Source organism: Mustela lutreola, chromosome 13 (genome assembly GCF_030435805.1).
Source record: "Mustela lutreola isolate mMusLut2 chromosome 13, mMusLut2.pri, whole genome shotgun sequence".
Lineage (NCBI taxonomy): Eukaryota > Metazoa > Chordata > Mammalia > Carnivora > Mustelidae > Mustela > Mustela lutreola.
The window spans coordinates 595,987-622,352 of NC_081302.1; the positions used below are offsets into that span (position 1 = coordinate 595,987).

Genomic DNA, 26,366 nt, shown 5'->3' on the forward strand with positions numbered 1-26,366 from the left:
GGCGGCGCGATGCACGCCGGGCATTGGAGTTCGGCCGAGTGACCCGTCGCGGTCCCCGGCGCCCTCTCCGGAGCGGGTGTCCGGGCGCAGACGCCGACGACCAGGACCGCTCGGCCGTGGCGGGGCGCGAGCGCAGACGGCCGGGCCGGCGGACGCCGGAGGCGCCGGGGAGCAGGGTAGGTGGCCCGCGGGGTCGCCTCCCACCGGCCCCTCCTGCGCGCTGCGGCCGAGGGAGCGCCGGGGACTGGGGCGCGCGGGTCACGGGAGCGGCGGGGTCTCCGGGCGGCCTGGGGCCGGGGGACTCCGCGGGGCGACGCCGCGCGGGGCCGGGGCGGAACCGCGGGGCAGCCGTCGTGCAGAGGTGCGGCGGGCGGGGCGGCCGGCAGGGGTCGCGGGGGTCCGCAGACGCGCGGCCCGGGGCGGTCGGAGGCCGAGGACTGCCCCGCAGGGCTGAAGGGGGGGCGCGGCGACACCGGGGCCCGGAGCGGCCGACGCAGGGGGAGCTGGCGGCGGGCGGGAGGCCGCGAGGGCCGGCGCGGAAGCTTCTGGAACGAGACGTGGAGGCGGGGGCGGCGGGGGTCGCCCGGGTCCGGCGAGTTCGAGGACGCGCGGACGCCGGGCGGGACGGACGGGCCGGGGTCGGGGCCGGGACTCGGCGGGGCCGGTGAGGTGCCCGCGGCGGGCGGAAGCCTCGGGAACGGGGGACGCGGGGCGCGGGCCGGACGGTGCGGGTCAGCGGGGCGCGGGGACCCCGGCGGGGGCGGGGGCGGGGACGGCGCGGGGACCGGTCGGGCCCGGGGCGCAGTGTCCTCGGGGCGCGCGGCCGGCGGGGCTTTCCGAGCGGCGGCCGCGGCCCCGACGGCCGTGCGGGGAGGGTGGCGGCGTGAGGGCGAGGGAGGGAGCCGCGAGGGGGACCGGAGAGCCCCGACCGGGTCGCGGGGCTTGGGACCCGGCGGGCGGCCCCGGACGGCCCCGGGGCGGCGGGAGCGCGGCGCGCGGAGGAGGACGGAGCCGCCCGCGCCGGCGTGAAGACCCGGGAGCGCGTCGGGGGCGCGGACCGACTCCGCCCCCGCCGGCTGTCCGCGCCGAGGGACCGGTCGGCGTCCCGGGCCGCCCCGCCGCCCCAGCGGACGTTCTGTCCTGGTCAGAGCCTGGGCGGGGGCGCCGGGGGCTCCGTCGGGGAAGCGTCTGCCTTCGGCCGCGTCATGATGTCGGGGTCCTGGGGTCGGGCCCCGCGTCGGCCCCGCTCGGTGGAGAGCCCGCTTCTCGCTGCCCCTGCGAGCCGCTCCCCTGCGTGTGCTCTCTCTCGTCAAACGAATAAAAACCTTTAAAAAAAACAAAAACACCTTTTTTTTGTTGTTTTTTTTTTTCATTTTGTGTCTGGGCAGTCTTGGTGCCCGGGTTCTATAGATGATTTTTCACAGTTGAAGCGTTTTAGACTTTTCCTATACTTCAGAGATTTAAAAAAAATCTTTATTGGGTTGTCGCTGTTTTCACTCGGGAGTTTTATGTACCTTGACAGAGTGAAACAGAGGAGCGCCACGACCCCGAGACGCTGCTGACCTTCCTCGACGGCCTCGGGAGAGGGCTGTGAGCTGGAGGGCAGGCCTGGGCCGGCTGCCCCGGCCGGTCAGAGCGCGTTCTGTCCCTGTCATTTTCTAGCTTATGAGACGTTCTTTCTTTCTAGAAAGCTTTATGCCGGTTCCTCTTTCGACCAGCTGCGACGTGTGAAGCCCGCGCGGTCTCTGTTCGGAGCCGCCGGGCATCGTTTTAGTGGCCGCGACTTTCTGGAGAAACCTGGGAGGCGTGACTCGCGCTGCTGTCCCTGTCGTGAGAATCCCTTTCCTGTTCCTTCTGGCAGCAGACGTGTTACGGGCTGAGCCTAGACCCAGGGCGGCTGCTGCTCACACCGAGCCAGTGCCCTGTGCGGCGAGGCACTTGGGATGGACGGAGAAGGGCGGCTTGTCTGGCTTGCCCCCACCCACTTGGTAACAACACAGTAACGATTCAAGCCACTTGGCGGGGCTGGGTCTGTGTCCTCCTGTGCCTCTTTTTCTAGAGTGTCCAGAGTGTGTTGTTCTTTACACCGTTGGTACAACCGTTTGGTCGTGTGGTACAAGTTCTAAGAGGTGTTAATCAGGGAAAGTCCCTCAAGACCAGACACGAGATCTTTCAGGCGTCTGCCAACATTTACTTGGTGCAGATCCGTCAGCCGCGTGACTCGGGTGCAGCACGCTGGCTCCCTAACAGCGTGCCGGACTGTTGATTCGTCCTGGAGGTTCTAAGAGTGCCACACTGAAGGTTTTGTGGAAGCAGAACCCACATAACATAAAATCGGGTACTTTCAAGTGTGTGATCCAGTGGTCTTGAGTTCACCCACAGTACTGTGCTACCGCCACCTCCGCTGAGCTCCAGACCACTTCACGACCTTCAGGGAAACCCCACACTCATTGCGGGGTCACTCCCCACTCCGCATTCCCCGCCAGGCCCCGGACAGCCACTGCACTGCTTCTGTCTGGAGACTGGCCTGCCCAGGTAGTTCCTGTAATGGACACAACATCTGGCCCTGCAGGTCTGACTTCTTTCACTTGCTGTAACGTCTTCAAACTTCGTCCACATCGTAGCGTTTTTCAGTATCTTGTTCATTTTTATGACTGAGGTTCATTGTTTATGGGCACCAAATTTTATTTTACAACCATGACAGAAATTTAAAATCTAGCGCAGATGCGATTTGCCTCGTACTGATGCTACGAGCGTTGCTAAGTGGCGCGCGGGGTGGGTGTCGGACATCGCTCTCCACTGCGGTTTCTGAGGGCCTTGGCATTACCTACGCTCCGTCAGGGAGGCCGTCGCCTTCAGCAGAGATGCCGCTCTCCTTTTGTCAGCCTACTGTCAACGCATATGAGATCTGTCCTGATTTAGCTAAATTCGATTGTACCAGAAAATACAACTTCAGGCTCTTTGTCTAGTTCTTTCCGTTGGCTCAATTTCAGGAAATAACGTACAGAATATATATTCTATATATTTCCCTAGAATCTAGATTAGGGTTAGAAAGTATAGCCCACAGACTCATTTCCCATGTGTGTAAATGAAGTTTTTTTGGTACACGGCTCCCCGGCCGTTGGCGCGTTGCGGAACTGGGTAGCTGCGACAGAGACGAGCCCTCATCTGCCTTACTGGGCCTTCTAACTTAAGGCTCACCTCCCTGCTCCTCCGAAAAACCAGTCGACAGGCTTCATTGCTCTGTGAAAAACCCCAAGTTTTATGCAAAACCACATGTTTTGCTGGAGAGAGGATCTGAGATTTTCTCCAGTTTCCAGAAGGGACCCAAGACCCCAGGTGACCAACAGCCCATGCTCCAGGCGGCCCGTGTTCTGCCTCCTCGGTGCTTCTGAGACCTGCTAGAACAGGGTCCTCTGGGTACGTTAAAAAATTGCTGGAGCCCAAAGACTTTTTGTTTACGTGAGTTGTAGTCATTGGGATTTACTGTTTTAGAAGTGACAATGGAAAGTTTAAAAACATTTGTATATTTAAAAACAACAATAATCAGCACAATAACAAAATAATAATCACATATTTGTGTTACATTTTTGCAAAGATCACAAGTCACACGTGGTCTCCACTGTGTTCCAGCGAGCATGAGAAAGGCAGATAATGACTTGGGATTGTTGTGAAGGGAGTTTTGTCTTGGTGTAAACCCCACGATGCCCAGAGCGGACCTGGGCAGCTGCGTGGTATTCTGCTGAGGTCCTCTGCTCGAAGAAAGGGGTCCTGTCCAAAGAGGCTTTGGAAGCTTGCCGTGCCATTGCGGGGTTGGCCTGGCAGAGGGGCTGTTCTGCTGCAAAGGGCGGGAGGGGCACAGGGCGGTCACCCTTCCAGGAGTGACCACAGGGGCCACTCCTTTGGGTTTCAGTGCCGGGAGGAGCTGGGTCACCTCTGGGCCACTGACAGATTTCTAAATCTTAGGAAAACAGAATCCTGTTTTCATCTTTGGTTTGGCAACTGGGAAGCTCAGAGCCAAAGGGTTTGCCTGCGCTCAGCTCTTGGATGTGCTGTGTGTCTGAGTCTCACCCGACTTTCCACAGCAGAGCGCTGTGAGCTGTCCTTCACTGTGTGGCTCTGCAAACCCTCCGGTCCTTAGCTGAACAGGAGTAACTGTTGCAAGGACCTATTTAGCAAGAGGTTTCCATTAAGGTTAAACAATGACCTTGTGGAACCCTTCAACTGTCGCTGCTCCCCTTCCCCCAGGGGACTTAACAACAAGTCCTGGAAAGCAGCCCCAGGTAACAAAGCTGGAGTAGAAGGGTGGGTCAGGGGGGTGGAGACATCGGATCAGTGGGGGCACACACTGTCTCCCTAGCTACCAAGGAGTATGGGCCCCGCCCTTTGGGCACCTTTTGGGCACCGATTCTGACCAAGGTGATGGGTTGGTTCAAATGTCTACTAGGGTAAATTGTAATTCAGTTGGTCACCGAGCATGACTGTGCAGCTTTCTCTGCGTGTTACAGTCTCATTGGCCACCTGTGTGCGGCCAGGCCCAACCGCATGGCCTTTGCCCTTAAAAGCTAGTCTGTGGGACACCTGGGTGGCTCAGTGGGTTAAGCCTCTGCCTTCAGTGCAGGTCGTGATCCCACGGTCCTGGGATCGAGTCCCGCATCGGGCTCTCTGCTCAGCGGGGAGCCTGCTTTCCTTCCTCTCTCTGTGCCTGCCTCTCTGCCTGCTTGTGATCTCTGTGTGTCAAATAAATAAGTAAAAATCTTAAAAAAAAAAAAAAAAAAAAAAAAGCTAGTCTGTGAAACAGAGAAAGGTCACTCTCTCTTGTAAGAGGCGTGGCCCTGAACGTTCTGTTAGATTCTTGATGCTTGGCGCGAAATACAGCGTTGCTTGACCTTCGCTTTATATTAGTCTCGCTCCTTTAATCAAGGACCCATTTTGGGGGGGCATAACTACTGTAAATCCGTTCAAGTGAAACTCTCCCTCCCGTATGGCCGGTGGAGTGTTTCAGAGCACTGGATCTGGTGCATTCGCATCTGTTGATTCACGAGGCTGGTGAGTCACTTTGATTACTGCTGTCCTTCCCCCCGGTCACCTGAGACAAGCCCAGACCTGGCTGGCCCTCTCTGGAAGTCCGGGCGCGGTCTTCCTTCCTTACGGTCTAGATATAGTACAGAGACTCGGCAGTTCTCTTGCCTACAACCTCCCACAGCCTCTGCCCTGTTTCTCCGTTTATCTCTGCTTCACGTGCTCAGATGTTTCTGCGCTCCGTATGGTCACCTTTAACCCTCACGGGCTTTTTGTGGCCGCTCAGGGACCGTGGTGAGCAGCGCCCACCACTGTGGTCAGTTACCTGCGTATGTTCTCAGCACTGTGGCTGCTGATCTTAAACAGGGAAGACCCAAGACACTGATGTTCACACACTGTGCAGCCCTTCTGCTCAGTAGAGCCTGGAATCAACCAACGCTGAAGAGGACCCTACAGTGGGCTTTGGTCAGGGGCCAGGCCTGGGTCCGACACCCACCCTCACTGCGTCCCCGGGGCTCCTGTGTAAAGAGGGATTTTCCCGAGACTTAGGGAAAAAATAATGTGTTTTGTACAAATTGAAGGGTAGAGATCAAAGTGTACTTTGTGATAAAACACTGAATCTCATAATGGTTTGAAGGTCGCACTTTGCATATTTGTCTTTCCGTGGCTGTCATTTCAGTCTTCAGAAGACCCTGTGGTCTTCCCAACTGATGAAGAGCGAAACGTGTCGTCCCCGAGTTCTGTGGTGAGGCTGACACAGGGGAAACAGCCAAGTCCAGCAAGAGCACCAGCAGCAGTCATGGGATGCTGAAGCTCTGGTCCGGTGGAGTTGGCTTTCCTGCTGCGTACACAGAGGTCATCTCGGAAGAGCAGGGGCCCGGGTTTATGGCATTTCCTCCCCGTGGCCTGCCGCATAGCGCAGGATGAGCGGAAAGTAGACGTGGCCACAGACGACTTTTTGCCGAACCAGACTCTTGCCTCCAGGCACCCATGAGAAGCGGGGTGGACAGGAAGAAGCTGGAGCAGCTGTACGACAGGTACAAAGGTAAGGCGGCCGGGGAGCGGGGGCAGGCGGCCGCAGCTCGCCCGGGAACGGAGGGTGTAGTCTGGCTTCTTGTGCTGAGTTCTCAAGACCTCCAGAAGGTTCTTCCTCCTCTTTCTGGACTCAGCTGCAGCATCCAGCCTGTTGGAAAGGAACGTGGACCGGTGACGGAGAGCGGCGGGGCTGGGGTGATGGGACAGGGGTCTGGCGGCGATGGGGCCGTCCTGGGCGGGGTCCGTGGCGCGCGCGACGTGCCGCAGCACCGTGTCCTCGCCGTGCGGGGTGCTGTCCCGGGCACACTGCTGTGTGAGCTGGAGGGTTCTGGGGAGGAGGCAGGTGAAGAAGTAACTCCGGCCCCAGGGTAAAGTCACCTTTCTGCTCACACGTGCAGCCGCGCCGTGGTCCCGGAGCCCCTGCACTGTTGAGGAAGCGCAGGGGAAAGCTGCTACCAAGGAAACGTTGGCGCTGTGCATTGGGGACCGGTGCTGTTTCTTTGAAATCAGCACTTGGAGTGGAGCTTTCCCTGTCAGAGCACGACTGACCGTGCTGCCGGAGTCGGTCCCTGCCACGGGGCTGCTCGCGTCCGAGCCCCCGGCGGGACGTCAGGTGGCGTCTCATGTGTCCGTCGGCACTGGAGTCCGTGGCAACAACTAGCCAGGGTTTATCTGTTTTTCTTTCTACTGGTTCCTGAGGTTAACCTTCTATTAACAGAATTTAAAGACAAAAACAAAAACCTCATTTAAACAAGTATTAACCCAAACAGAATAACTCCTGGGCTTTAAATTCTTATTTATGTATTCTTTTCTTATTTATTTATTTACAAAGATTTATTTATTTATTTGACAGACAGAGATCACAAGTAGGCAGAGAGGCAGGCAGAGAGAGAGGAGGAAGCAGGCTCCCCGCTGAGCAGAGAGCCCAATGCGGGACTCCATCCCAGGACCCTGAGATCATGACCTGAGCTGAAGGCAGAGGCTTGACCCACTGAGCCACCCAGGTGCCCCTCTTTTTTTTTTTAAAATCCTTGGCACAAAAACATACTCTGATAGACCAGATTTGTTTGAAAAATGAAAAATCATTGTTTTTAATAAGCTTTAATATGCTTTAAGTTTTTTTGGCTAAGTTAATTGTGGAGCTAATTTTGTGAATCATGTGCTATGCAGATTCCTGAAGTGATTCATTTTTTTTTTTTTGACAGAGAGAGAGAGCACAATCACAAGTAGGTAGAGAGGCAGGCAGAGAGAGAAGAGGGAGCCCGATGCGGGGCTCGATCCCAGGACCCCAGGATCCTGACCTGAGCAGAAGGCAGAGGCTTCACCCACTGAGCCACCCGGGCGCCCCTCCTGAAGTGATTCAAATATGTCTTTAAAAGAAATACTTAGTGAGAGCTGCTTCTGTAGTTTAAGCAGCATCTTTTTATCATTTAATTTTATTCATGCACTTTCATTTAAAGTAGACACATTATGCAGTCATCTTGGGGTCTAGAAATAAATATGTTGTTCAAAGACTGGAGAAGATGAGTCCGTTGTTATGTTAATGTATGCAAATGAGCGAGCATTTCCGCAGCTCCTTTAACATAGTTCACAGTGCACCTGAGATTTACCAGCGGCACTGAGGGCAGGTGTGCCCTTGGGGGCATCTGGGACTGTGGGAGCTCTGGGCTATAGGAAGGGTGAGGAGCAGAGGCCGCAGGATGGCTGTTCTCTCCTTATATGGGCAACAGGCTGCAGGAAGCCTGTGCTCTCGTTTGTTTAAATTACAGCATACCTTTTATTTTATTTTATTTTATTTTATTTTGGTGACGACATGTTTATAAAAATGTAGCATATAGTGCTTAAGTGACCACAGTTAAATTTTGTATGATGGAAGAAAAGTGTATCACATTTAATCTTCATTTGAGCAAAGAAGCTACAAATTTTCTATTGGTACCTTCCGTACAGCTAACAGAATTAACACGTGAGTCATTCTGTTGGAAATTACTCGTCCTAGTTTAGTGAGGTCTCACTGAGATTTTTCTAAGAGATTTTACTATTTGATTTTCTGATAAAGAAACTCTAAATTCCTTAATTTCATTTCTAAACCAGAAATGGGAAGTGAGGAAGTCCTGAGTTTCTAAGCTATTAAATGTGGATGCGTGAACTAAATGATTTTGCAACCTAAATGTACAGTAGCACTAAAATTATAGCAAATGAAATCACTTTAAAAAGAAAAACATCAGTTTCTTGTTTTGGCAGTGTTGTGGCAAAAACTTCCAATATTGTAAACACTTTATAGATGCAGTATTTTTTTTTTTATTGCAGATTTTTAAAAATTTCTAAGTAATCTCTGCACCCAGTGTAGGGCTCAAACTTAGGACCTTGACCTAAGAGTCACAAGTTCCCCACCTCGGCGCCCGCAATGCAGTGGTTTTGGTAGAGTTTGCCTTTGGGCAAACTAGAATTGTGTAAACCGGAATTTGTATTTTACTTTACGGAAATCAAATATTTTTGAAATGATGAAGTCTTCTCAAAGAAGCTGCAGTACTCTTTTTTCCTTCTCCTGAGTCCAGTAACCTTGATGTTTAAAATAGGGCTTTTATCTGGGTAAATTACTCTTTATTGCTGTTCCACGCACAGTAAGAAACCGTGTGCCATCGGTTGACGTCTCCCAAGACACGCTTGCTCGGGCTGGGACTCCAACCACCCGTTAGTGCTACTTTTCAAAACAGCACAATTTCTTTCTCTCTTGATTTTAACTGTAGACCCACAAGATGAAAATAAAATTGGAATTGACGGGATTCAGCAGTTTTGTGATGACCTGAGCCTAGATCCTGCCAGTGTCAGCGTTTTGGTCATAGCCTGGAGGTTCAGGGCGGCGACGCAGTGCGAATTTAGCAAAAAGGAGTTCATGGCCGGTATGACAGAGCTTGGGTGAGTAAATTGGTCTTGGTTTAAATGTTTTTAAAAAGGATGGTACTTTCAACATTATTTTTCAACAACCTATAAACATTAATTTCAAATTAATTTATTTTCTGTGCGTATCTTATAAATTTTTTGTGCCTCTAATCTGTTCTATTAAGCCTTTCCAAGTAAAGTTTTATTTAATACTTTAATTCAGATTAATCCCTTTTGTAATTTACTTTTTTCTTTTTAAATTTTATCCTTCCAGTTTTGAATGTACAGCAGACATCAGGGTGTTTTTGTTTGTTTTCAGCCATTCATTTCTGGATTCTGTGTCCTAAATGTATTATTTGTGTTGCTATGTTAATCATCAATAAAATATCATTTTGGTTTTTTGCTTGTAACACTTCTCTGTTCTACTCACAGGGTGGGAATAAAAACTTCATAATAACTTAAGATGTTTCTCACTTGTCAGTTAAGTCGGAGAAGTAAGCGAAAGCATGTGACACAAATGTCTTCTGATCGTTAAGCTTACTGAGCTATCTCATAGGGTAGTATAAATGCCAACGTGCTTGCCTTGCTGATACTGTGATATTTCAGTGTTGACAGCTTAAACTGGCTTATTTTTAGCTGCTGAAGGAGCTGGAAAGTCTAAGTTAAACATGTTCTTAAGGCGTGGATTATACAGCATCCCAGGGGAAAAAATAGAACATTCATTTGTTCTACTAAACTGATGCATGTGTGATATTTCTCAGCCTTGTCTGTGAGATGACAGACATTTGCAGGACTTACCCTATTGCCGCTGGTTGTGTAAGACCAAGCCGAAGACGTCACGGTGACCCGCGCGACAACATGTGGCTTATTGTTCTGTGCGCCAGGAACGCCGCGGAAGACTCAGGGAATGTTGGGATGGAAACACCTGTTAAAGCAGCATTCTCTCGGCCGGGCTGCCCTTTATCCCTTCTGCCGGGAGCTCCCCCAGGTGGGAGATTTGGGAATTAAGTGCTTCTTCTGGAAACACTTACTGCCATTTCTTAGGCATTATCTAGAAATACGTCGTACAGGTAAATTTATAAAAGTCCTATTATCCTACTAAGTGTTAAAAGTTAAAAACATATTTTAAAGATTTTGAGTGTGAATCTTCCCAAAACGTGTTGGACAAATTCATGCCTCCCTATGCGGAGTACACAGAGTATGACTGAAGATTGTAAGTTAGCACTGAGCAGAGGGGCTGTGCTCCGCGTCTCACAGGGCAGGTGAAAGGGACGGCCCTCTGTAGGCCTCTGTAGACCGTGTGCGCAGTGCAGTGCTTAGTATGTCGTAGAGACATCCTCGGTGCTTTTAGGGATGTAAAAGGTGGTTGTCATCTCAACAGCACTAAGCCTTAAAAAATATTTTGGGTTTACGTCGGCTCCGTTACTATTTTTCACACATTTCCAACAGTGGTTGGAACACCTGCATTTAACAGTTGATGCTACATCCTTGCTCTGGAGGCTTGCAGATTCGTAAGTGATCTGAGTAAATGTTAAGAGATTCCTTGACGTCGTCGTGAAAACAAGAAGTGGACGCGCTGTGGACCCGCTTCTGGACTGCGTTGTACTCGGTGGGCCTCCCCGTGGCCCGTGGCACACGGGCTTTGCTCCTGTGGCACTGCACAAGTCTCGAAGCAAAGTCGTGGAGTCTTCCTACTTCCATCTGAAGATTGCTTGTCGGTGTTTGTCATTCCGATGGGGAGAGAAGATTCCTTTTAGCCGCTGACACTGAAGTTACCGGGTGAGCCTGAGACCATGTCTGCTCGGGCCCCACATGCAAGCCTGGGCCATGGCTAGAGATCGTGCGGGCTGGCTTGCACTCCTGTACAGGACACGGAATGCTCTAAAGTTTTCAGCAAAACGTGGGAGAATGTCTTTATTAAAACCCAGATCAAGGGACAGATTTTTAGAGAAGGGATAACAAGCACTAGCCGTAACGGATAAATGGCTGAGTTGGGCTTCGGCACAATTAAGAGCTCTCCTTAAGAAAAGACACTATTAAAAAGGCAGAACAGTGGGAGAAAATACTTGCTCTCTTTGTGTATGTTACAATCATTATAAAAATGGTAGTGTGTAATTTATGTCTAATTCCTAACAGAGTAAGAATAAAGTGATAAAAAATTCAACCCAGAAGAACATGAGATAAAGAACATAAGGAAAATCAGCTGCACGTAGGACAAGCAGCAAACGCACGGCGGAATGGAGGCTTGGAAGCTGATGGGTCAGCATTTACCTGATCGCATGAAATGTGGGTGAACTAAATCCTGGATGGATTTTAGAAAATAACTATTGTGGATACGTTTACCATAGATGTGGTTAAAACATCAGGACACAGAACAATTTGAAGGATAAAAGTTGATGGAATTTGCAAACATTTAAGCAATAAAAAGTGGTGTGGCTATGTCAATATTAAAATAAGCTTTAAAACAAGAAGTAATTCTAGGGATAATGAAGGACGTTTGATTATGGGGAAAGGTCTATTTCACATGGAAGGCAATGAATTATTTAAAGCAAAAATAAGCACTAAAGAGAAAGATACAAATCTACAATCAGAATGGGGAATTCTCACACACATCTTAGCAACTGATAGAATGAGGAGTGAAAAATCACTAAGGAAATAGGAAATTTGGGCAGCGCTACCAATGGCCTAATGGACATACTTGGAACATGGCTTTTGATATTGAAGAACACATACTCTTTTCAGAAGAGGAGTAGACAGTTTATAAATATGGATTACAAACTGTACTGTAAAACAAGCTGCAACAAATTTCAAAGGATTAAAATGATACAAAGTATGTTCTGACCACAATACAGTTAAGGTAGAACAAAAAGATAACTTGATAGGTTGAAGTGTGTGTGGTTATCCTATAGTCCTGAACAACCGTTGGGAGTAAGAAGATATTACAGTGGAAATTAGAAAATACTTTGAATCATGAAGAAAATGCTACACGTGAAAACTTGCAGGATTCAACTTCTTAAATGCATATTTTAGAAGGAAGAGTTGAAAATCAGTAAGAAAAGCATCCATCTCAAGCAGTAGAAAAAGAACAGGAAAATTAAACCCAAAGAGTACAGAGGGAATTAATTTTCTTAAACAGGCAGTAGTTTAAGGAAATAGAAATGAAACTAAAAGAATCTATAAAGCCAGAAGGTTTCCATTTGAAAACACTTACAAAAATATTAGGTAACAAATAACCAACATGGAATGAGAAAGGAGACATCCCCGTAGATCTTATAGATGGTGCCATGTAAGAATATATCACCAACAGCCCTCTGCTAGTGAATGTGAGAAACTGGGTGCAAGAGAGGAGTTCTCTTAAAAATACAATTTACTGAAATGGACACATAAGTAGTTCTGTAGCTCTTAAATTTGAACTTGTAATTTAAAACCTTCTCAAAAAGAAAACAAATGGCCAGGATTGGTGCACCAGCACATCCTACAAAACATTTAATGAAGAGAATACCACCAACTTTGTCATGACAAAGTTTGTTATAGCCCAGGATTGTGAGACTTGTTTAACATTACAAAGTCAATCAGTGTCATGTATTAACAACAGAAAAGGGAGAGTTATCGCAAATCCATAAAATGGGTTTGATAAAATTCAATTCCATTCATAATTTTTTGACTTGAAAAATTGAAAAAAAATTTTTTTAATTTAAAAAAGAGAGAATTTGGCACAAACCAGGAATACAAGGGACTGTCCTTAAGCTGACCTCCAATTCCTGCCAGATCCTATAGGATATATATGTAACTGGAACATGAATGCCTACTTTTATCAGCGTTGAACAGGAGGAGTTAGCTGGTCTGATCCATAGGTAGAATGTTCGAATCAATAAGTGAGTTTACCCAGACTGCAGGACCAAAGATCAGCAAACAAAAATCAGTCTTATTTTAAGAATGCTGAATGCAACAACACAACGAAGCAAAGTGAATGTAAAAAAATTTTTAAATTGTTTTCAGTAGCATCAGAAATACAAAACTCCTAGGATAAATCTGATTCAAGATGTGTGCTACCTCCAGAGAATAAATAACTCACTGAGACGCAGGAAACCTGAATGAATAGGGACATGAACTCATTCGTAGATTGGAACAGTCAGTATTTTATCCCTAAATTTGTCTTTGAACTCAGTGAACTATCAGTCAAAAGCCCAATAAGTAGTAGTTTGTGTAATTTGACAGATGGATTTGGAATGTGTATGAAAATGCAGGCAGGACTAGTCAGCAGTTCTTAGCAAGGGGAGGGTTTGCTCTCTAAGCTGATTAGGACTTTTCAAGCTACAGTAATTAAGACTACAGGGCACTACTGCGGAGGTAATTGGGCCAGTGGGACAGGGCAGGGAACAAGAAACAAATCCATGTACACAGGCACCCAGACGTATCGCCAAGGCAGCACTTCAGAGCAGTGAGGAAAGAAACCTTTTCAGTACACATTTCTGTGAGCCTTGGCTACTCACGCGGAGGAAAACTTACCCTGATCCCTACCTCACGCCGTGTGTAAAAAATCAGTTCCCAGTGGATCGTAGTTGTCTGTGTGAAAGCCTAAAGGCAAAAGCCAGAAGCCTCTGGGAAAATCAAGGAGGAGACTATCTTTGGTGACCATGCTATAGGGAAATCTGAACACAGCAAGCAGACATTGAGGAGAGGAAGACTGATAGGATGGACGCTAGAAGAAAGAACTGATCGTCAAGAAACACCACCAAGGAAGTGAAAAGGCAGTCCGTGTTCTGGGAGAGAGAACTTCAACCAAGCTTAGCTGACAAAGGCTTGTATCCTTCATATGTAAAGAAAGCCTGGGAAACAATAGGAAAAAGATACCTAACTGAAAATGGGCAGGAGACTTGAGAGGCACTTCACAAAAGAGAATTTCCAAGTAGCCAATCACAGCACAAGGCTTACTGACGTACGGGAAGTAGAGGTTAAAACTACAGCCGACTGTGAAACGGCTAAGGTAAGACACAGTCACACGTAACAGCGGGAATGGGGCGAACAGGAGCCCTGCTGTCCTGCTGGCAGAGACGTGAGGCGGACAGTTTCTGGAGACAGTGTGATACCACATCCCTGGAGGTTTGTGGACCTGGTGACCCAGCTGGCCCACTGGGGTTTGTGCCTAACCCAGCACATGTACGTGTGCACCAGGATGCATGTACGGAGACCCTTTTAACAGCCAGAAAACTAGAAACAGCCAGAATAGCTACCACCAGTGGGACACGTAAGTTAGGAAATCTGAATGCAGGGCCGTGCGCCTCAGCACAGAGAAGGACTCCCCTGAGCCGGCAGACTGGGGCCTCACAGACTCGGCATGGAAATCACACCGTGAGTTCCGTGACTGACAGTGTCGGGGCAGCTAACTGTTAAGCACTGCTCGTTTGGGGGTGATGCAGGCACGTGGGAGGGCCTGGAGCAGCCCCCCAGAGGGAAGGTCAGTGCTGGGAAAGGCGCTGCCCCAACCACCCTCCTTGGGGGTCCCGGGAGCTGTAGGCCTGCACCTCCTGGGCTCATGGCCACTGCCGTCCGGCGTTCTGCCCCCTGCGAAGCCCCGCCAAGTGGGGCCACGCATCTCCGCGGCCTGCTCGTACTTTTCTGTGCCAGGGAGTCAAGCTACAAAGACAGATTTTACGGTTTCTTATTCTAGACTTCTGCTCTAAAGGCTTTTTAATTCTCTTATAATTAAAAAAAAAGATTTTGTTTATTTATTTGAGAGAGAGAGACATGGGACAGGGAGAGCAGGAGTGGGGGAGGGGCAGAGAGGGGGGAAGCAGCTTCCCGCCGGACAGGCAGCCCGATGCGGGGCTCGATCCCAGGACCCTGAGATCATGACCTGAGCCGAAGGCAGACGCTTCACTAAGCCCCCTAGGCGCCCCACTTTTTAATATTCTTAAAGGTTGTTGACTTCTTGGAGGAAAATCCAGTTTTATTATTTATCTATTTACTTATTTTAAGGGAATTTATTTTTTAAATTCCAGTCTAATTGATGTATTGTTCTAGTAGTTTCAGGTGAACCATGGAGCGATTAAACAGTCGTGCACCTGACTCAGCGCTCCTCCTGATAAGTGCCCGTGGTCTCACCCCGTCGCCACCTGGAAAAGCCAGTTTTCCAGCAGTGGCTCTGTGTCCCATCATGCTCGGAGTTTTGAGCTGAGCCGGAAGGAAGTGACCCCAAGCGGAGGAGCTCGAAGGCCGGCCCAGCGGCTCGGTGCCATGGGTGGGCGGGGGCAGAGGGGTCCGCCCGAGGTGCCCCTCTGTCGTCAGGGCCTGGGCCTGCGTGTGGGTGAAAGCGGGCCTGTGCTCCAGCTCGCACAGGGAAGGCAAGCAGTCGTGGGCTTTGTTTTTTCCTTTATTTCTAGTTAGGGTGTAACACGTAGTGTAGAGTTCGTCCACTGCCGCCTACAGGTTGGAGGGTCGGTGTCTGAGCAGAGCTGTGTGGCCGTCACCACAGGCGGTTCTGGAATGCTGGGGTCCATTTCGCGGGGTCAGGAAGCCCGCCAGCGGTCTGCCTCCCCGACCCGAGCCTCGGGCCGCTGCAGCCCGTGGGAAGGCGCGGCTGCCTCGGCCACAGCGCGCTCTGTCTCTCCCCGCAGGTGCGACAGCACGGAGAAGCTGCGGGCCCTTCTGCCAGGACTGGAGCAGGAGCTGAAGGACCCGGTCAAGTTTAAGGACTTTTATCAGTTTACCTTTTCCTTCGCTAAAAACCCCGGGCAGAAGGGTTTAGGTGAGTGTCATGTCCACCGTCACAAGAAGTCACATCCTCGTGAGACCGAGAGGGGTCCGACCAGCCCCGTGTCGGTCCTGCCCCGCAGGGCTCTGCCGTAGCAGTCTCCTCCTGGCCCGCGGGGCCGGGGCACCCCCCACCCCCGCCACGCGGTGGTCACTCTCCACTTCTGGGTGTCAGTGTTTAAATGTCAAAATGTAAACTGATTTGCAAATGCTCCCTGTTCTGTTGCATTGACTCGCGGGTCAGAGAAATCAATCGTGTTGACAGAGTGTTTGCCTCAGGAGGTGCGTGACCTGCAGAGTCCAGGACCCAGGAGTCCTGTCCTGGTCTGGAGGCAGAACACGGTTCTGATGGGCCCCGGGTCACATGTCCATGCTTCTTGCCGAGTCGAACAGTTGTGCTGTAATATAACTTATTTTGGGAAATTCCTAACTTAATTTTCAGTCTGTTTTGGTTTTTTTGAGGGCTTTATTCTGCTTATTTTCATTTGATTTCCTCCTGAGTACCATATAATTTATTTCTGTTTAATGTAACAGATATGGTTAGTTCAGTAAAATGTCTTACAGGTTTAGAGTGGGGCCTTACGTGGTCTTTAAATAGGCTTCAGCAGGTGCATTAGAATGTTTTGAAGAAGCTGCTCTCAAATATAAAGCACTATTATAAAGTAACCAGATTTAAGTAGGAAACCAAAAGAGGCTTGAGAATCCATGGATAGAAAATCCCACTGGAAACCGCTGATCTCAGGGCCCAATTTCACTCGTGCACCTTTGCAGGCGTGTGAGCCGTGTGCGTGTGAGCCTTCTGGCCCCGTGCGTGTGAGCCTCCTGGCCCCGTGCCTGTGAGCCTCCTGACCCCGTGCGTGTGAGCCTCCTGGCCCCTTCTGTCTCGGACGCTCTTCCTCTCTCAGCACGTGAAATGCAGGTGCACGTTGAGAGGGTTTCTGTCCCAGAATGGGGGGCGCTCTTCTGTGCCAGAGCCAGGGTGGGGAGCAAACTACTCTGTCCCAGAGTTGGGGAGGGGGGAGGCTCTTCTGTCCCAGAATGGGGGTGGCAGGCTTTTCTGTCTCAGAACAGGACGGGGCGGGGGAGGGCGGGCAGGCTCTTCGGTCCCCCGGGGGAGGGGAGTGGTGTGACTTTGGTCAAGCTCACTGTGACCATTGGATGGTTGGAACATGGTCTTGCCCTGTGCGGTGGGGTCTCGATGACATCAGCCCCTGCCTTTTGCTCTCGCTCTGACACAGACAACGTTCGCCTCCTACCTGCCTGCCTCAGAGCCAGCTGGAAAGACTCCGTCCGTGGCCCTGGCTGTCTGAGGACACTTTGCACCTCCACTTTGCTTTCGTCTGAAAGATCGCGGCTCTGTTCCCAGCGGTACAGACTTACACACCCGGAAAATTCCGTCCTCGTGGCTGTTACCACCGTGGCACCGTGGCAGGGTCAGGGGGCCGCCAGGGAAGGCAGTGGGGTGTATATGGACGGCTTCCGAGGTGTGCATGGCCGTCAGAGGGGCCGTCTGCAAAAGAGGCAGAGGCGGGGCGAAGGCCAGGGGTCCCAGGCCGCTTCCTGAATCACCTGCCCTGCCATCTGGGCTAGCAGGCCTGGACGGCCAGCCTCTGGTTTATCCAACAGAAGGAGTAGTGTATTTTAATTATGTTAGGACAGCTAAGAAAAATGGGTAAAACATTAACTGCCTCCATGACACCCCATAAGGTGGCTGGTCCGCTGTGCGGTGGTGCTGGTGCTTGCCTGGGGCTGTCCCAGGCCGGCGCGCGCCTTCCGGCCTCCGGGGAGACTGTAGGCCGTGAGGGCCGTCTGCGTCGGCTCGCCTCGGCCAGCTTCTGTTGGGGACGCCCGCCGCTGCTTCTGTGACTGCCCACATCCGTCTGCCCGCCGTGGCCACCTCGGTCGTTCTGTCACGTCTGACGTGGAGGACGCTGGCGAGGCGATGCGTCACTCCCAGCGGCACGGCTCATCTAGGGACGGCCGGATAAGCGCTTGCTTCTGTGCCTCTTTCCCAGGCCGAGATCGCGGGCCGCTTCCCCGGCGTCCTTGGGAAAAGCCTCGCGGCTCGCGGCTCACTCTGCCGCACGAGCTGCCTTCCCCGTCCGCCGCTTTCCCTCGAGCCACTGCCCGTCGGGCCTCCTTGCCGGGTCCTCCTGTCCTAGCTCTTTCCGAAGCCGCCGCTCCCGCTTCCGGTTCCCGAGCTTCGTCCTCGCCCGCGTCTCCGCGCACGTGGCTGTTCTCCGCGCCGGTCATTTCTGGATCTCTGTGCCTGCTTGAAACGGAAGGTCTCGCTCTCCTGGAGTGACCATCTGTTTGCAGTATCGTGTTTTCTTGGGATGAAGTGTCATGCTTTTTGCTCGCTCATTTTTATGTGAAATTACTTTCTTGGGCTTCTGAGATGCTGGTTCAGGGCAGCTGTCGTCACCGAGGGAGCGCCAGACCCCTGCCCCTTGGCGCCACCTGCTCCCCGCCTGGTCTGTGCGGGGTCGACTCACGGCGTGTGACCTTTTGTGGCTCGTTAATTGCTCTTACGATAGTGTTCTCCAGACTCCCCATGGCTGCGTGGTGTCCCTCCTTCTGAGGCTGAAAGACGGTCCCCACACACGCCACGTTTTGCTCACACACTTCTCCACGGCGACACTCGGGTCGCGTCCGACTCTCACCCGCCGTGAGGAGCGCTGCCGTGCACGCAGCTCGTCGCTTGGCTGCTCGAGTCCCTGCTTCTCTGCTCCGGGCCTTGTTGGCACACGGGTGACTGCGGGCTGTGCCACGAGGCCATGCTGAGGTTCCCGAGGAGCCTCTTGACCTTGACGCTGGCCGAGCAGTGGCGCCGTCTCCACGCCTTTGCCCTCACCGGTTACTTTCTGGGGGTTTCGATGTGGGGTTTTCCCAGTTTTTACGGTAGCCCTAATAGGTATGCCCAAGACTACTCTTTTATGGGCTGACATTTTACTTGTGGAACTAAAACTTTCGCTTTACCATCTCTGTTCCGATCCATTCCTTTCTCGGAGGCCGAGGCGAAGCAACCGTTAGAGTTTACAGACTGTGGCTAGCGGTGCTGTGAGTGCATCGGGCCCGGCGTTGCCGGGCTTTTCTGGAGACCGACGCTCGGTGCTGGAGGGTCTGGCTGGGCTCATGCTCTGCCCGCGGGCACCTGTAAGAAGGCCCCTCGATTGGGAAGGACTGGCGCCCTTTCTGCTGTCGGGCAGGATTTCTTCCTAAGCTGCTTTTCTTCTCCTGACTTCTCTCTGTTTCCTGCTTTTCCCTGTGTCATACTCACCGGAACCAGAAATGCTCCTTCCACGCTCTCCTCAAATTTGGCTAACTCAGGTCTGAGCTAATTATTATGCTTCCAAAGGGAAGCTTTGGTAGTGCTTTGTTTTGAGCAGCTTAATTCTTGGATCTTATTTCATTTCGGTTTTCAAAGTGATGATTAGTTTGATCCAAATTTCAAAATGGCAGCAGTTACTCTTGGCCGTAAAATGGTGGCCCTTGTGTCTGCTTCATTCTGTCACCGTAGGGTCTTCAGCGTAGCTAAGTTTCCGTTAGAAATGTTTACTTGTGCGTGTTGATACTTTGCAACATACGGGATTCTTCCCTTTTGATGTTCAAAGGAAAACGGCTGCGTTCACGGGCAGGGCAGGTGCTGCTTGCGAGAACGTCTGTCTGACGATTGCCGGGCCACCTTGCCGGGGCAGAGAACCAGGACGGAACTCGCCCAGCGTGACTTTTTATCTTGGGCCGTGCACAGCGAGATCCACAGACCCGCAAGCCGGCATCACCTGGGGGCCCGCCGGGAGTGCGGGCTCTCGGGCTGTGCCTCACACGTGCCCAGCTCCTCAGAGCGTGGTGGCCTCCTGCAGCGGTCATCTCTTGTTCCGCCGGATTCTCTGGGCCACAGATTTAGGCAGAACTCCGCCCACGGCTCTTCTGTGCCAGCGTTGGCGAGGAGTTCACGGAGTGGTCTCCTGGCTTGCAGGCCCTCCCCGAGGGGAAGGGGCAGAGATGGAGGCAGGGCAGGGCCCGGGGTAGGGGGGTGCATCTCTGTTGACAATCTTTCAGAGTCACGAGGGTCTCCGTGTTCGACCGAGGGCAGCAGGCAGGGCTAGCAAGCCATCTCCTCTGTCCCGTGCGGCCAGTCTGCAGACTTCCTGGCCATCTCTTTCTCATTAAGACTCCAGCGTATTTAAGACTAAGAAAGTCTGTATTGACTTTAAACGGGGGGAATGTAGGCTTTTTATTTAAAGTTGGTGCTACTCATACTTTGCTTTGCGTCTCCTGGGCACCTCAGGTGACGGCTTCACTTTCCTGTCTGACTCTTGTTTAACCCTGCCCCGCGCGGCGCTCAGACTCGCAGCCCTGAGACCAGGAGGCGCACGTTCAACCGACTGCGCCGGCCAGGTGTCCCTGCACTCCCGCTTCAGTCAGTTGCCAAGTGGGGCCAACCAAGAATTAGATGAAAATTTTCTGAAAAGTGGCTAGTTGGGTATTTTGCATTTAAAAGAATCCGTTACCTTAAGTTTTTATTTGTCTGTTTTTCACATTAGTGCGTCCTGATGTTTGGACGTAAACACGTAATTAGGAAACCGTTTCATCACGACTGTGCTTTGTTGTGCACCTGAGATGAAAGGTTGTCCGCTCCAACGGGCAGGCTCAGCTCAGCCTCTTAATGCACTTGCTACGTCAAGCGTGCAGGAAGAAAAGATGTTTAAGTTACAGTAAGCAGAGAAGAGTCAGTATCCAAAAACTGGGGCTTAGGATAGCATTTCCTACAGTCCTAAACTTCAGCAACCCTGTTCCGTAAGACACCGTCTTCCCCGGAGCCGTGCAGTGAGGGTCCGTGTCAGGGAAGATGGACAGTGTGGACTCTGATACCCAGGCTGGAGCTAAGTGTCCGTCAGTGGACATTTTCTCCCCAGCCGTGGCCTTGAGAAAGGTGGAGACCTCGTAGCGCGCGGCTGACCTCTGAGTCTGACTCTTTCTGCTCCTGTGGTGGCGAATGGCAGGGCCACTTGGGAGGTCCTGGTAATAAATGACGCGTGCAAACGGTGTCCAGGCCGGTGTGAGGAAAGCCTGACGTATACGAGGATGCGTGTCTCCGGCACCGCTGTGATGACCGTTCGCACGTCTGAGTCACGGACGCGTAGACCCCCGAGCTCTCACATCACCGTTGCAGGAACATCTGTTCCGTAGGGGTTGGGCCTCATCTCACCCTTGGGGGAGAGTGCGGCGTTTTAGTGATTGAGTACCAGTGTGGTAGGAAGTGGTCATGTTTTGGGCAGTGGAAAGAGAAATTGGAATTTATTCACTGCTCTTTCTCTTTTTTGCCAGATTTAGAGATGGCTGTTGCATACTGGAATTTAGTCTTACCTGGGAGGTTTAAATTCTTAGATCTCTGGAACTCCTTCTTATTGGTAAGTGTCCTCCTGGCCTTTGCTGTGTGTGCCCAGTGGGAGGGGTCAGCCGATCACGAGGCTGTGTTGTCTGATCGAGGTGTTCCGGACGGGTGCTGGGTCATGGGAGTTCCGAACAGTGGCCACAAGGCCACGCTGCCATGCAGAGCACCATGGCCATGGAGCTCCAGGCAGGGCTGTCCCAAGGTCGGTGTCCGATCAGTTCAGAGAGCCACGCACAGACGCCCCAGGCAGGCTTTCAGATGCTCTACAGACCTGGGCTGTCCCCCACCCGCCACCTTTTCTGAGGGGCACCAACTAATCCTGTGCTTCCTCCGAGAAGCCTGGAATTGCTGAAGAACGCATCAGGCACACACGCCCTGGACGTTGACCCTGGCCCCAGACTGGGCTGTTACCCGGTGTGCAGCACGCTCGTAGTCTGACACTTTTTTTTTTTTTTTTAAGATTTTTTATTTATTTATTTGTCAGGCATAGAGGGAGAGCGAGCGAGTGAGCACAGGCAGACAGAGAGGCAGGCAGAGGCAGAGGGAGAAGCAGGCTCCCTGCCGAGCAAGGAGCCTGATGCAGGACTCGATCCCAGGACGCTGGGATCATGACCTGAGCCGAAGGCAGCCACCCAACCAACTGAGCCACCCAGGCGTCCCAGTCTGACACATTTTTAAACGTGGTTTTGAAGCCCAGAAGGAAAAAGGAGGGCTAGCGGGCCCCTTGGGAGACGGCCTGTCTGTGCTGGAGGCGGGCCTCTGAGCAGCGCTGGGCCTTAGCGGGGCGGCCTCTCCTCGCCAGGAGGAGCACGGGAAGCAGGTGTCACGGTGGGAAGCGTGTGGAGCCTGGGGTCTTGCTGCAGGATAGTCACATGACGTCACTGTGCCCAGACCTACCGTGTCACTTCCTCCATGAACGTGTGAGGGGGCGGGCCTTCTTGCAGCACAGACCCCGGCCCAGCCGGGGCCCAACCTCCCCTAGGGGTCCCGTGTGATTAGGGGCCTCCTTGAAGCGGCGTGGGGAAGCCAAGGCGCCCATCACGTTGACTCTGCTCCGCCAATTACTAGTTTGGGGCCCGCAACCTCCATGGCCGACGTTCCCAGAGATGGGGCGGCAGGCGGCACCTTAGGAACGTGCCCAGAGCCCTGACAGGAGAGCAGGTAGAATCTTGGTGGAATGCTCCCAGGGCACGGGGGCTGCTGCTGAGTCCAGGCCTGACGTGTGGCTTTAGAGAAATGCACAAAGACGGGGTGAGCAGGGTGCGGGGTCCCTTGAGAGGGGAGCGCTATGCAGCCCGGGGGGGGGGTCAGAGAGGACCATGCCTGCTGGGCGTGTGGGCAGGACCCCCGGGGGCCGCCTGCAGCTCAGGTATTGAATCTCATGCTTTTAGACCATCCCCCATCCTGGCATAGAGGGAAATAAATCGTGTTCAACTGCAGTTGCCTCTTGTCCTGCCACTGGGTCTGAACCAGTGGGCGTGAGGTAGGCATGGAAAGGATCTGATTGAAATATAATCTTGGCATTTTACATGTTTATTCTGTTTTTAAATAAGTCTACTCTTGCCTGTCTGCCCGCCGGCCCTGTGTAGTTCCAGATTCATCCGGAAGCCTCCACTGTCCCTAACACCCAGCAGCGCGTGTGGTGCTGCTTGGTCCGCGCCAGACTGCGGACCCGGCCAACTGGACGGTCGGACTCTGGAGGGTCAGGTCTGTTTCTCACATCTGCGGTTTTTTCTCTCACGTATTAGGAACATCACAAACGATCAATCCCAAGGGACACTTGGAACCTTCTGCTGGATTTTGGAAACATGATTGCAGATGACATGTCTAACTATGACGAAGAAGGTACGGGAAGTCCTGCGGTTTCAGATGGTGGCCAGAACCGCAGCCGTGCGGGCTGCCCGTCCCTGCCCCCGGGGTGCCGGCCAGTGCCCCCCCACCCCCGGCTCCGTGCAGTGGGGGTGACGGCAGTAATGATAGCCCCACTCTTGTGCGTCCGTCAGCCTCACAAAGGAAGAAGAGGGCTTCAGATGCGGTTTCAATCCAGAGGAGAGCGTCCCCTAAACTAAAGCATTTCCAAGGGGGCCGTGCGGGGGGGTCCTGTGGCCAAGCTGCACCCCCCCCCCCCGACCACCACACCATCCTGTCTTACCTCCCCTCATGCTGCTGACGTGGGTCTAAAGATTCCAGCGGGAACTTGACACACCCACGACTCCGTATCTCGTGGTGCCTCCGCCACCTGTCTCAGGACAGCCCATCAGGGAGCGCTTGCGGGCCCGCCATCCTGGGTGCCGTGCCACACTGGGGAGGGATGCACAGTCTCGGCGTCCAACCTGGGGGCGGCCTCTGGGGCACCTCCTCACGTCCCTGCTCTTGGGGCTGCTCAGTGAAGGCTCACCGCCCAGGCATGCATGTCTGGTTGTCCTCTGCCCGGGCACAGAGCGGCCTCTTGTCGACCGTGTGTGAGTGGACGGGTGCATGGTTGGCCATAGGCAGAAGCCCAGCTCCCGGGAGCTTAGCTGCGGTGGCGAGACGTGGCTCGTGTGCAGAGAAGGAGCTTACAGTGAGTGCGTGTCTGCCGGCGGGGGGGGTCCCAGAATCTGGGGTGGTCCGGGCCACGGGGGATGTGGGGGCGGCCCGGGCTGGAGGGGGATGGCCCCGGGAGAAAAGGACACCCAGCTCTGGCCAGAGCAGGAAAAATGGGTTTCACTGGCCGATTCCTTCAGAGTAACAGGCTGGGACACTTAAAGTCACTTGAGCTCTTGGAATGCAGACATCGACTGTAAGAGAATGGTCTGAATATAGAGCTGTTGGTCTAAACTGTTGATTTAAAAAGAAAAAAAAAAAAAAAACCTGTGTGTTTGCTTTCGTGTAGGAGCATGGCCTGTGCTCATCGATGATTTCGTGGAGTACGCACGGCCGGTCATCACGGGCGCCAAGCGCAGCCCTTTCTAGGCAGAAGATTACGATCCGTCGAGATCCTGAGAGGAGGTGCTTCCCACACGGGGACGCTTCGCCGGTCACTGTGCCCAGGACGCTGGCCCTGGCAGTCTCTCTCGCCAGCCAGGGCGCTCGATTGACCTCCCCGGGCTGCAGAAAGGGCTGAGAAGGAGCACCTCAGAAGACGCTGCTTTGGACGCCAGCCGTGGCGTCCAGCCCGCTTTAGGAGTCCAGTTAGTCAGTCCCCGTCCGTCTGATGAGGGGACCGCTGCATGGTCTGTATGCTACTTGAGAAAAAGGAACTGGAGCTGTTTGCAGAGTGGCCAGACCTTCTGCTGTATTCGTGATGTACCATATTGCCAGCGGTGACCGCGGCTCCTGCCGGCTGCCCGTCACCCCCGTCACCTCCTGAAAACATGCGACCGTGTCCTTGGTGGTGCCGTGCACTTCTGCTAGTCAGAGCTGGTGCCCGGCTGCCCTTACGAGCCTCTGGCAGGGCTGCCAACATTTTATAAACCTACCTGGTGCCGGGAATTCAAGATTTCTATTTTCTGAATTACCAAATATCTAGATTTATTAGATCTATTTTTATTCTAATTCCCCACAGATGCTCACGTGAAAGTCACTCGGTGGTTCTTGGTGTGTGGCGGTTTGTGCACTGACGCACACGTGGGCTGTGACTCCAGGGATGCAGTTGTCAACTGCTGACAAGTCGTGGGTCTTTTCCTTCCAACGTCATTTGAATGAGTTTCCTAAAAAGTTTTGTAAAGTATGTTTTTTAAAAAAATGTATTTTATAACATTTAAAAAGACATTTTTCCATATAAATTTTTTCTTTCACAAGCAATGGGTTATACGTTGGAACGGCACGAGGGTTGTTTCCCTGCAGCGGTCTGGGAGGCCCGTTGCCCACCCCAGGGCTGCGTGCGTGTTGCCAACGTCTCGTCACCTGTCACCCATGTGGAGACCTCCACCTCGTTTCCGCCAGAAGCCCGAGCTTGGCAAGCGCGGTCTGACTCTTCGTTGTCTGCTGGCAGAGGAGACTGTCCCACGAGGCCCACAGCCGGCCGGCCGAACGTGGAAGGCCCGTCTGGAGAAAGCTGCGTGTTCTAAAAATCACGGTGTGGACCCTGCCTCGCGCAGAAGGAGCTTCACGTCACAAGTTCGTGGGGCAGACGAGTTGGTGTCACTTCACAGGAGGGAGGACATTCACTTCGGGTCTTCCGTATGTGGACAGTGTCCTGCCATGTGTGCTTGAATTGGCGTTTCCAGAAGCATCCGGGCCAGCGGGGGTTTGCACACCCGCTGTGTGTGGACTGGGTGTACTTTGGGAGAGGAGTCTTTCACAGAGACAGCAGGCTGTGGAGGGGAGGAAAGAGGGCTCGGGGCCTGGATGCCAGCGTCAGGGCCGGGGTGGCCCCTCGTGAGACTCACGACCGAGTCATGCAGCTTCTCCTGGGCCTGCACATCTGCCGCTGCACGGGGACAGACAGGGTCGTCTCTGCTTGTGAGCCGGGGTTTCTGAGAGAGCACTGGTTTTGTAGAATTATCACCTCCTCAAGTTTAAGGCATCCTTTGGGGTCGCGGCTTCCTACCAGGTAAATGTTCTGCTCCGACGAGGCCGCGGAGCATGGTCATCTCGCACAGACCCTGGGTCCACGGCAGCTGCTACTTCTCAAGACTCAGTGTGGCAGGGCTCCCGTGGCTGCTCGTGGGGACGCATCCGAACCCTAGGACTCAGGCAGAGGCTCTGCAGAGAGCTGGCTGCTTTTTCTTCTGTGTATTTTAAGGCATGCTGTGTGCAAGTGCCAGGAGCTTCAGAAACATTAAAATAAATTATTTTCTCTGGTGTGGGGAGGTCTGTTCTTGGTTGCTCAGATGCTGGGTGCCCCGGGACCCCCAGGAGCCCAGCCCCTCTCAGGACACCCCCCGTGTGCGGCCTGCACCCCTGCTTAGATGGTCGTGTCCCACAGCGGACAGCCAGGCCAGGTGCTCCCCTTTCTGTCACCAGAGTGTGCCCACTAAGTGCTTGTTTCCATTGAAGATGAGAGAGGCTTTCCCTGAGCTATGGGCTCCTGTACCAGAACCCCGGGAGCGTGGACTGTGAACGGACGGGAATGCAGCGAGCAGCCGCGTGTAAGAGGCGTAGTGAAGACACAGAGGACACGGGCACGTCTTCCCAGTCAGAGGCACTACTGAGCGCGGCAGTCCGGCTGCGTGGGGGGCGCGTGCCTGCGGCTCCGTGAGCTGCCGCAGGCTGTGGGCAGTGCCCACACGGGCCGGACAGCGTGGGGCCACTCCTGGCCGCTTCACAGAAGGTTCCCACGGCCTCAGAGCCA

General features: G+C 52.9%; 1 protein-coding gene across 3 annotated transcripts; it reads left to right on the forward strand.

Moving 5' to 3' along the window:
- DCUN1D2 (defective in cullin neddylation 1 domain containing 2) lies at nucleotides 1-25,878 on the forward strand. 3 transcript variants are annotated; one of them, XM_059144644.1, is made up of 7 exons: nucleotides 4-176; nucleotides 5,702-6,067; nucleotides 8,805-8,973; nucleotides 15,555-15,685; nucleotides 21,022-21,104; nucleotides 22,837-22,933; nucleotides 23,964-25,878. In XM_059144644.1, the coding sequence occupies exons 2-7, from the start codon at nucleotides 6,013-6,015 to the stop codon at nucleotides 24,041-24,043; spliced, it is 615 nt and encodes a 204-aa protein (XP_059000627.1). In that variant the 5' UTR covers nucleotides 4-176; nucleotides 5,702-6,012; the 3' UTR covers nucleotides 24,044-25,878. The 3 variants fall into 3 exon arrangements, with proteins under 3 accessions (XP_059000630.1, XP_059000627.1, XP_059000628.1); XM_059144647.1 differs by lacking the exons at nucleotides 22,837-22,933; nucleotides 23,964-25,878 and adding an exon at nucleotides 16,929-17,058 and having other exon boundaries at nucleotides 1-176; nucleotides 21,022-21,094; XM_059144645.1 differs by lacking the exons at nucleotides 4-176; nucleotides 5,702-6,067 and adding an exon at nucleotides 7,262-7,445.
- The last annotated feature ends 488 nt before the right edge of the window (nucleotides 25,879-26,366 follow it).

Bases quoted from the DNA above. Each gene is read 5' to 3' on its own strand.
- DCUN1D2 (XM_059144644.1), top strand. From the start codon at position 6,013: ATGAGAAGCGGGGTGGACAGGAAGAAGCTGGAGCAGCTGTACGACAGG. The intron at 21,105-22,836 runs GTAAGTGTCCTC...CTCACGTATTAG, and splicing joins TCTGGAACTCCTTCTTATTG to GAACATCACAAACGATCAAT. The intron at 22,934-23,963 runs GTACGGGAAGTC...GCTTTCGTGTAG, and splicing joins GTCTAACTATGACGAAGAAG to GAGCATGGCCTGTGCTCATC.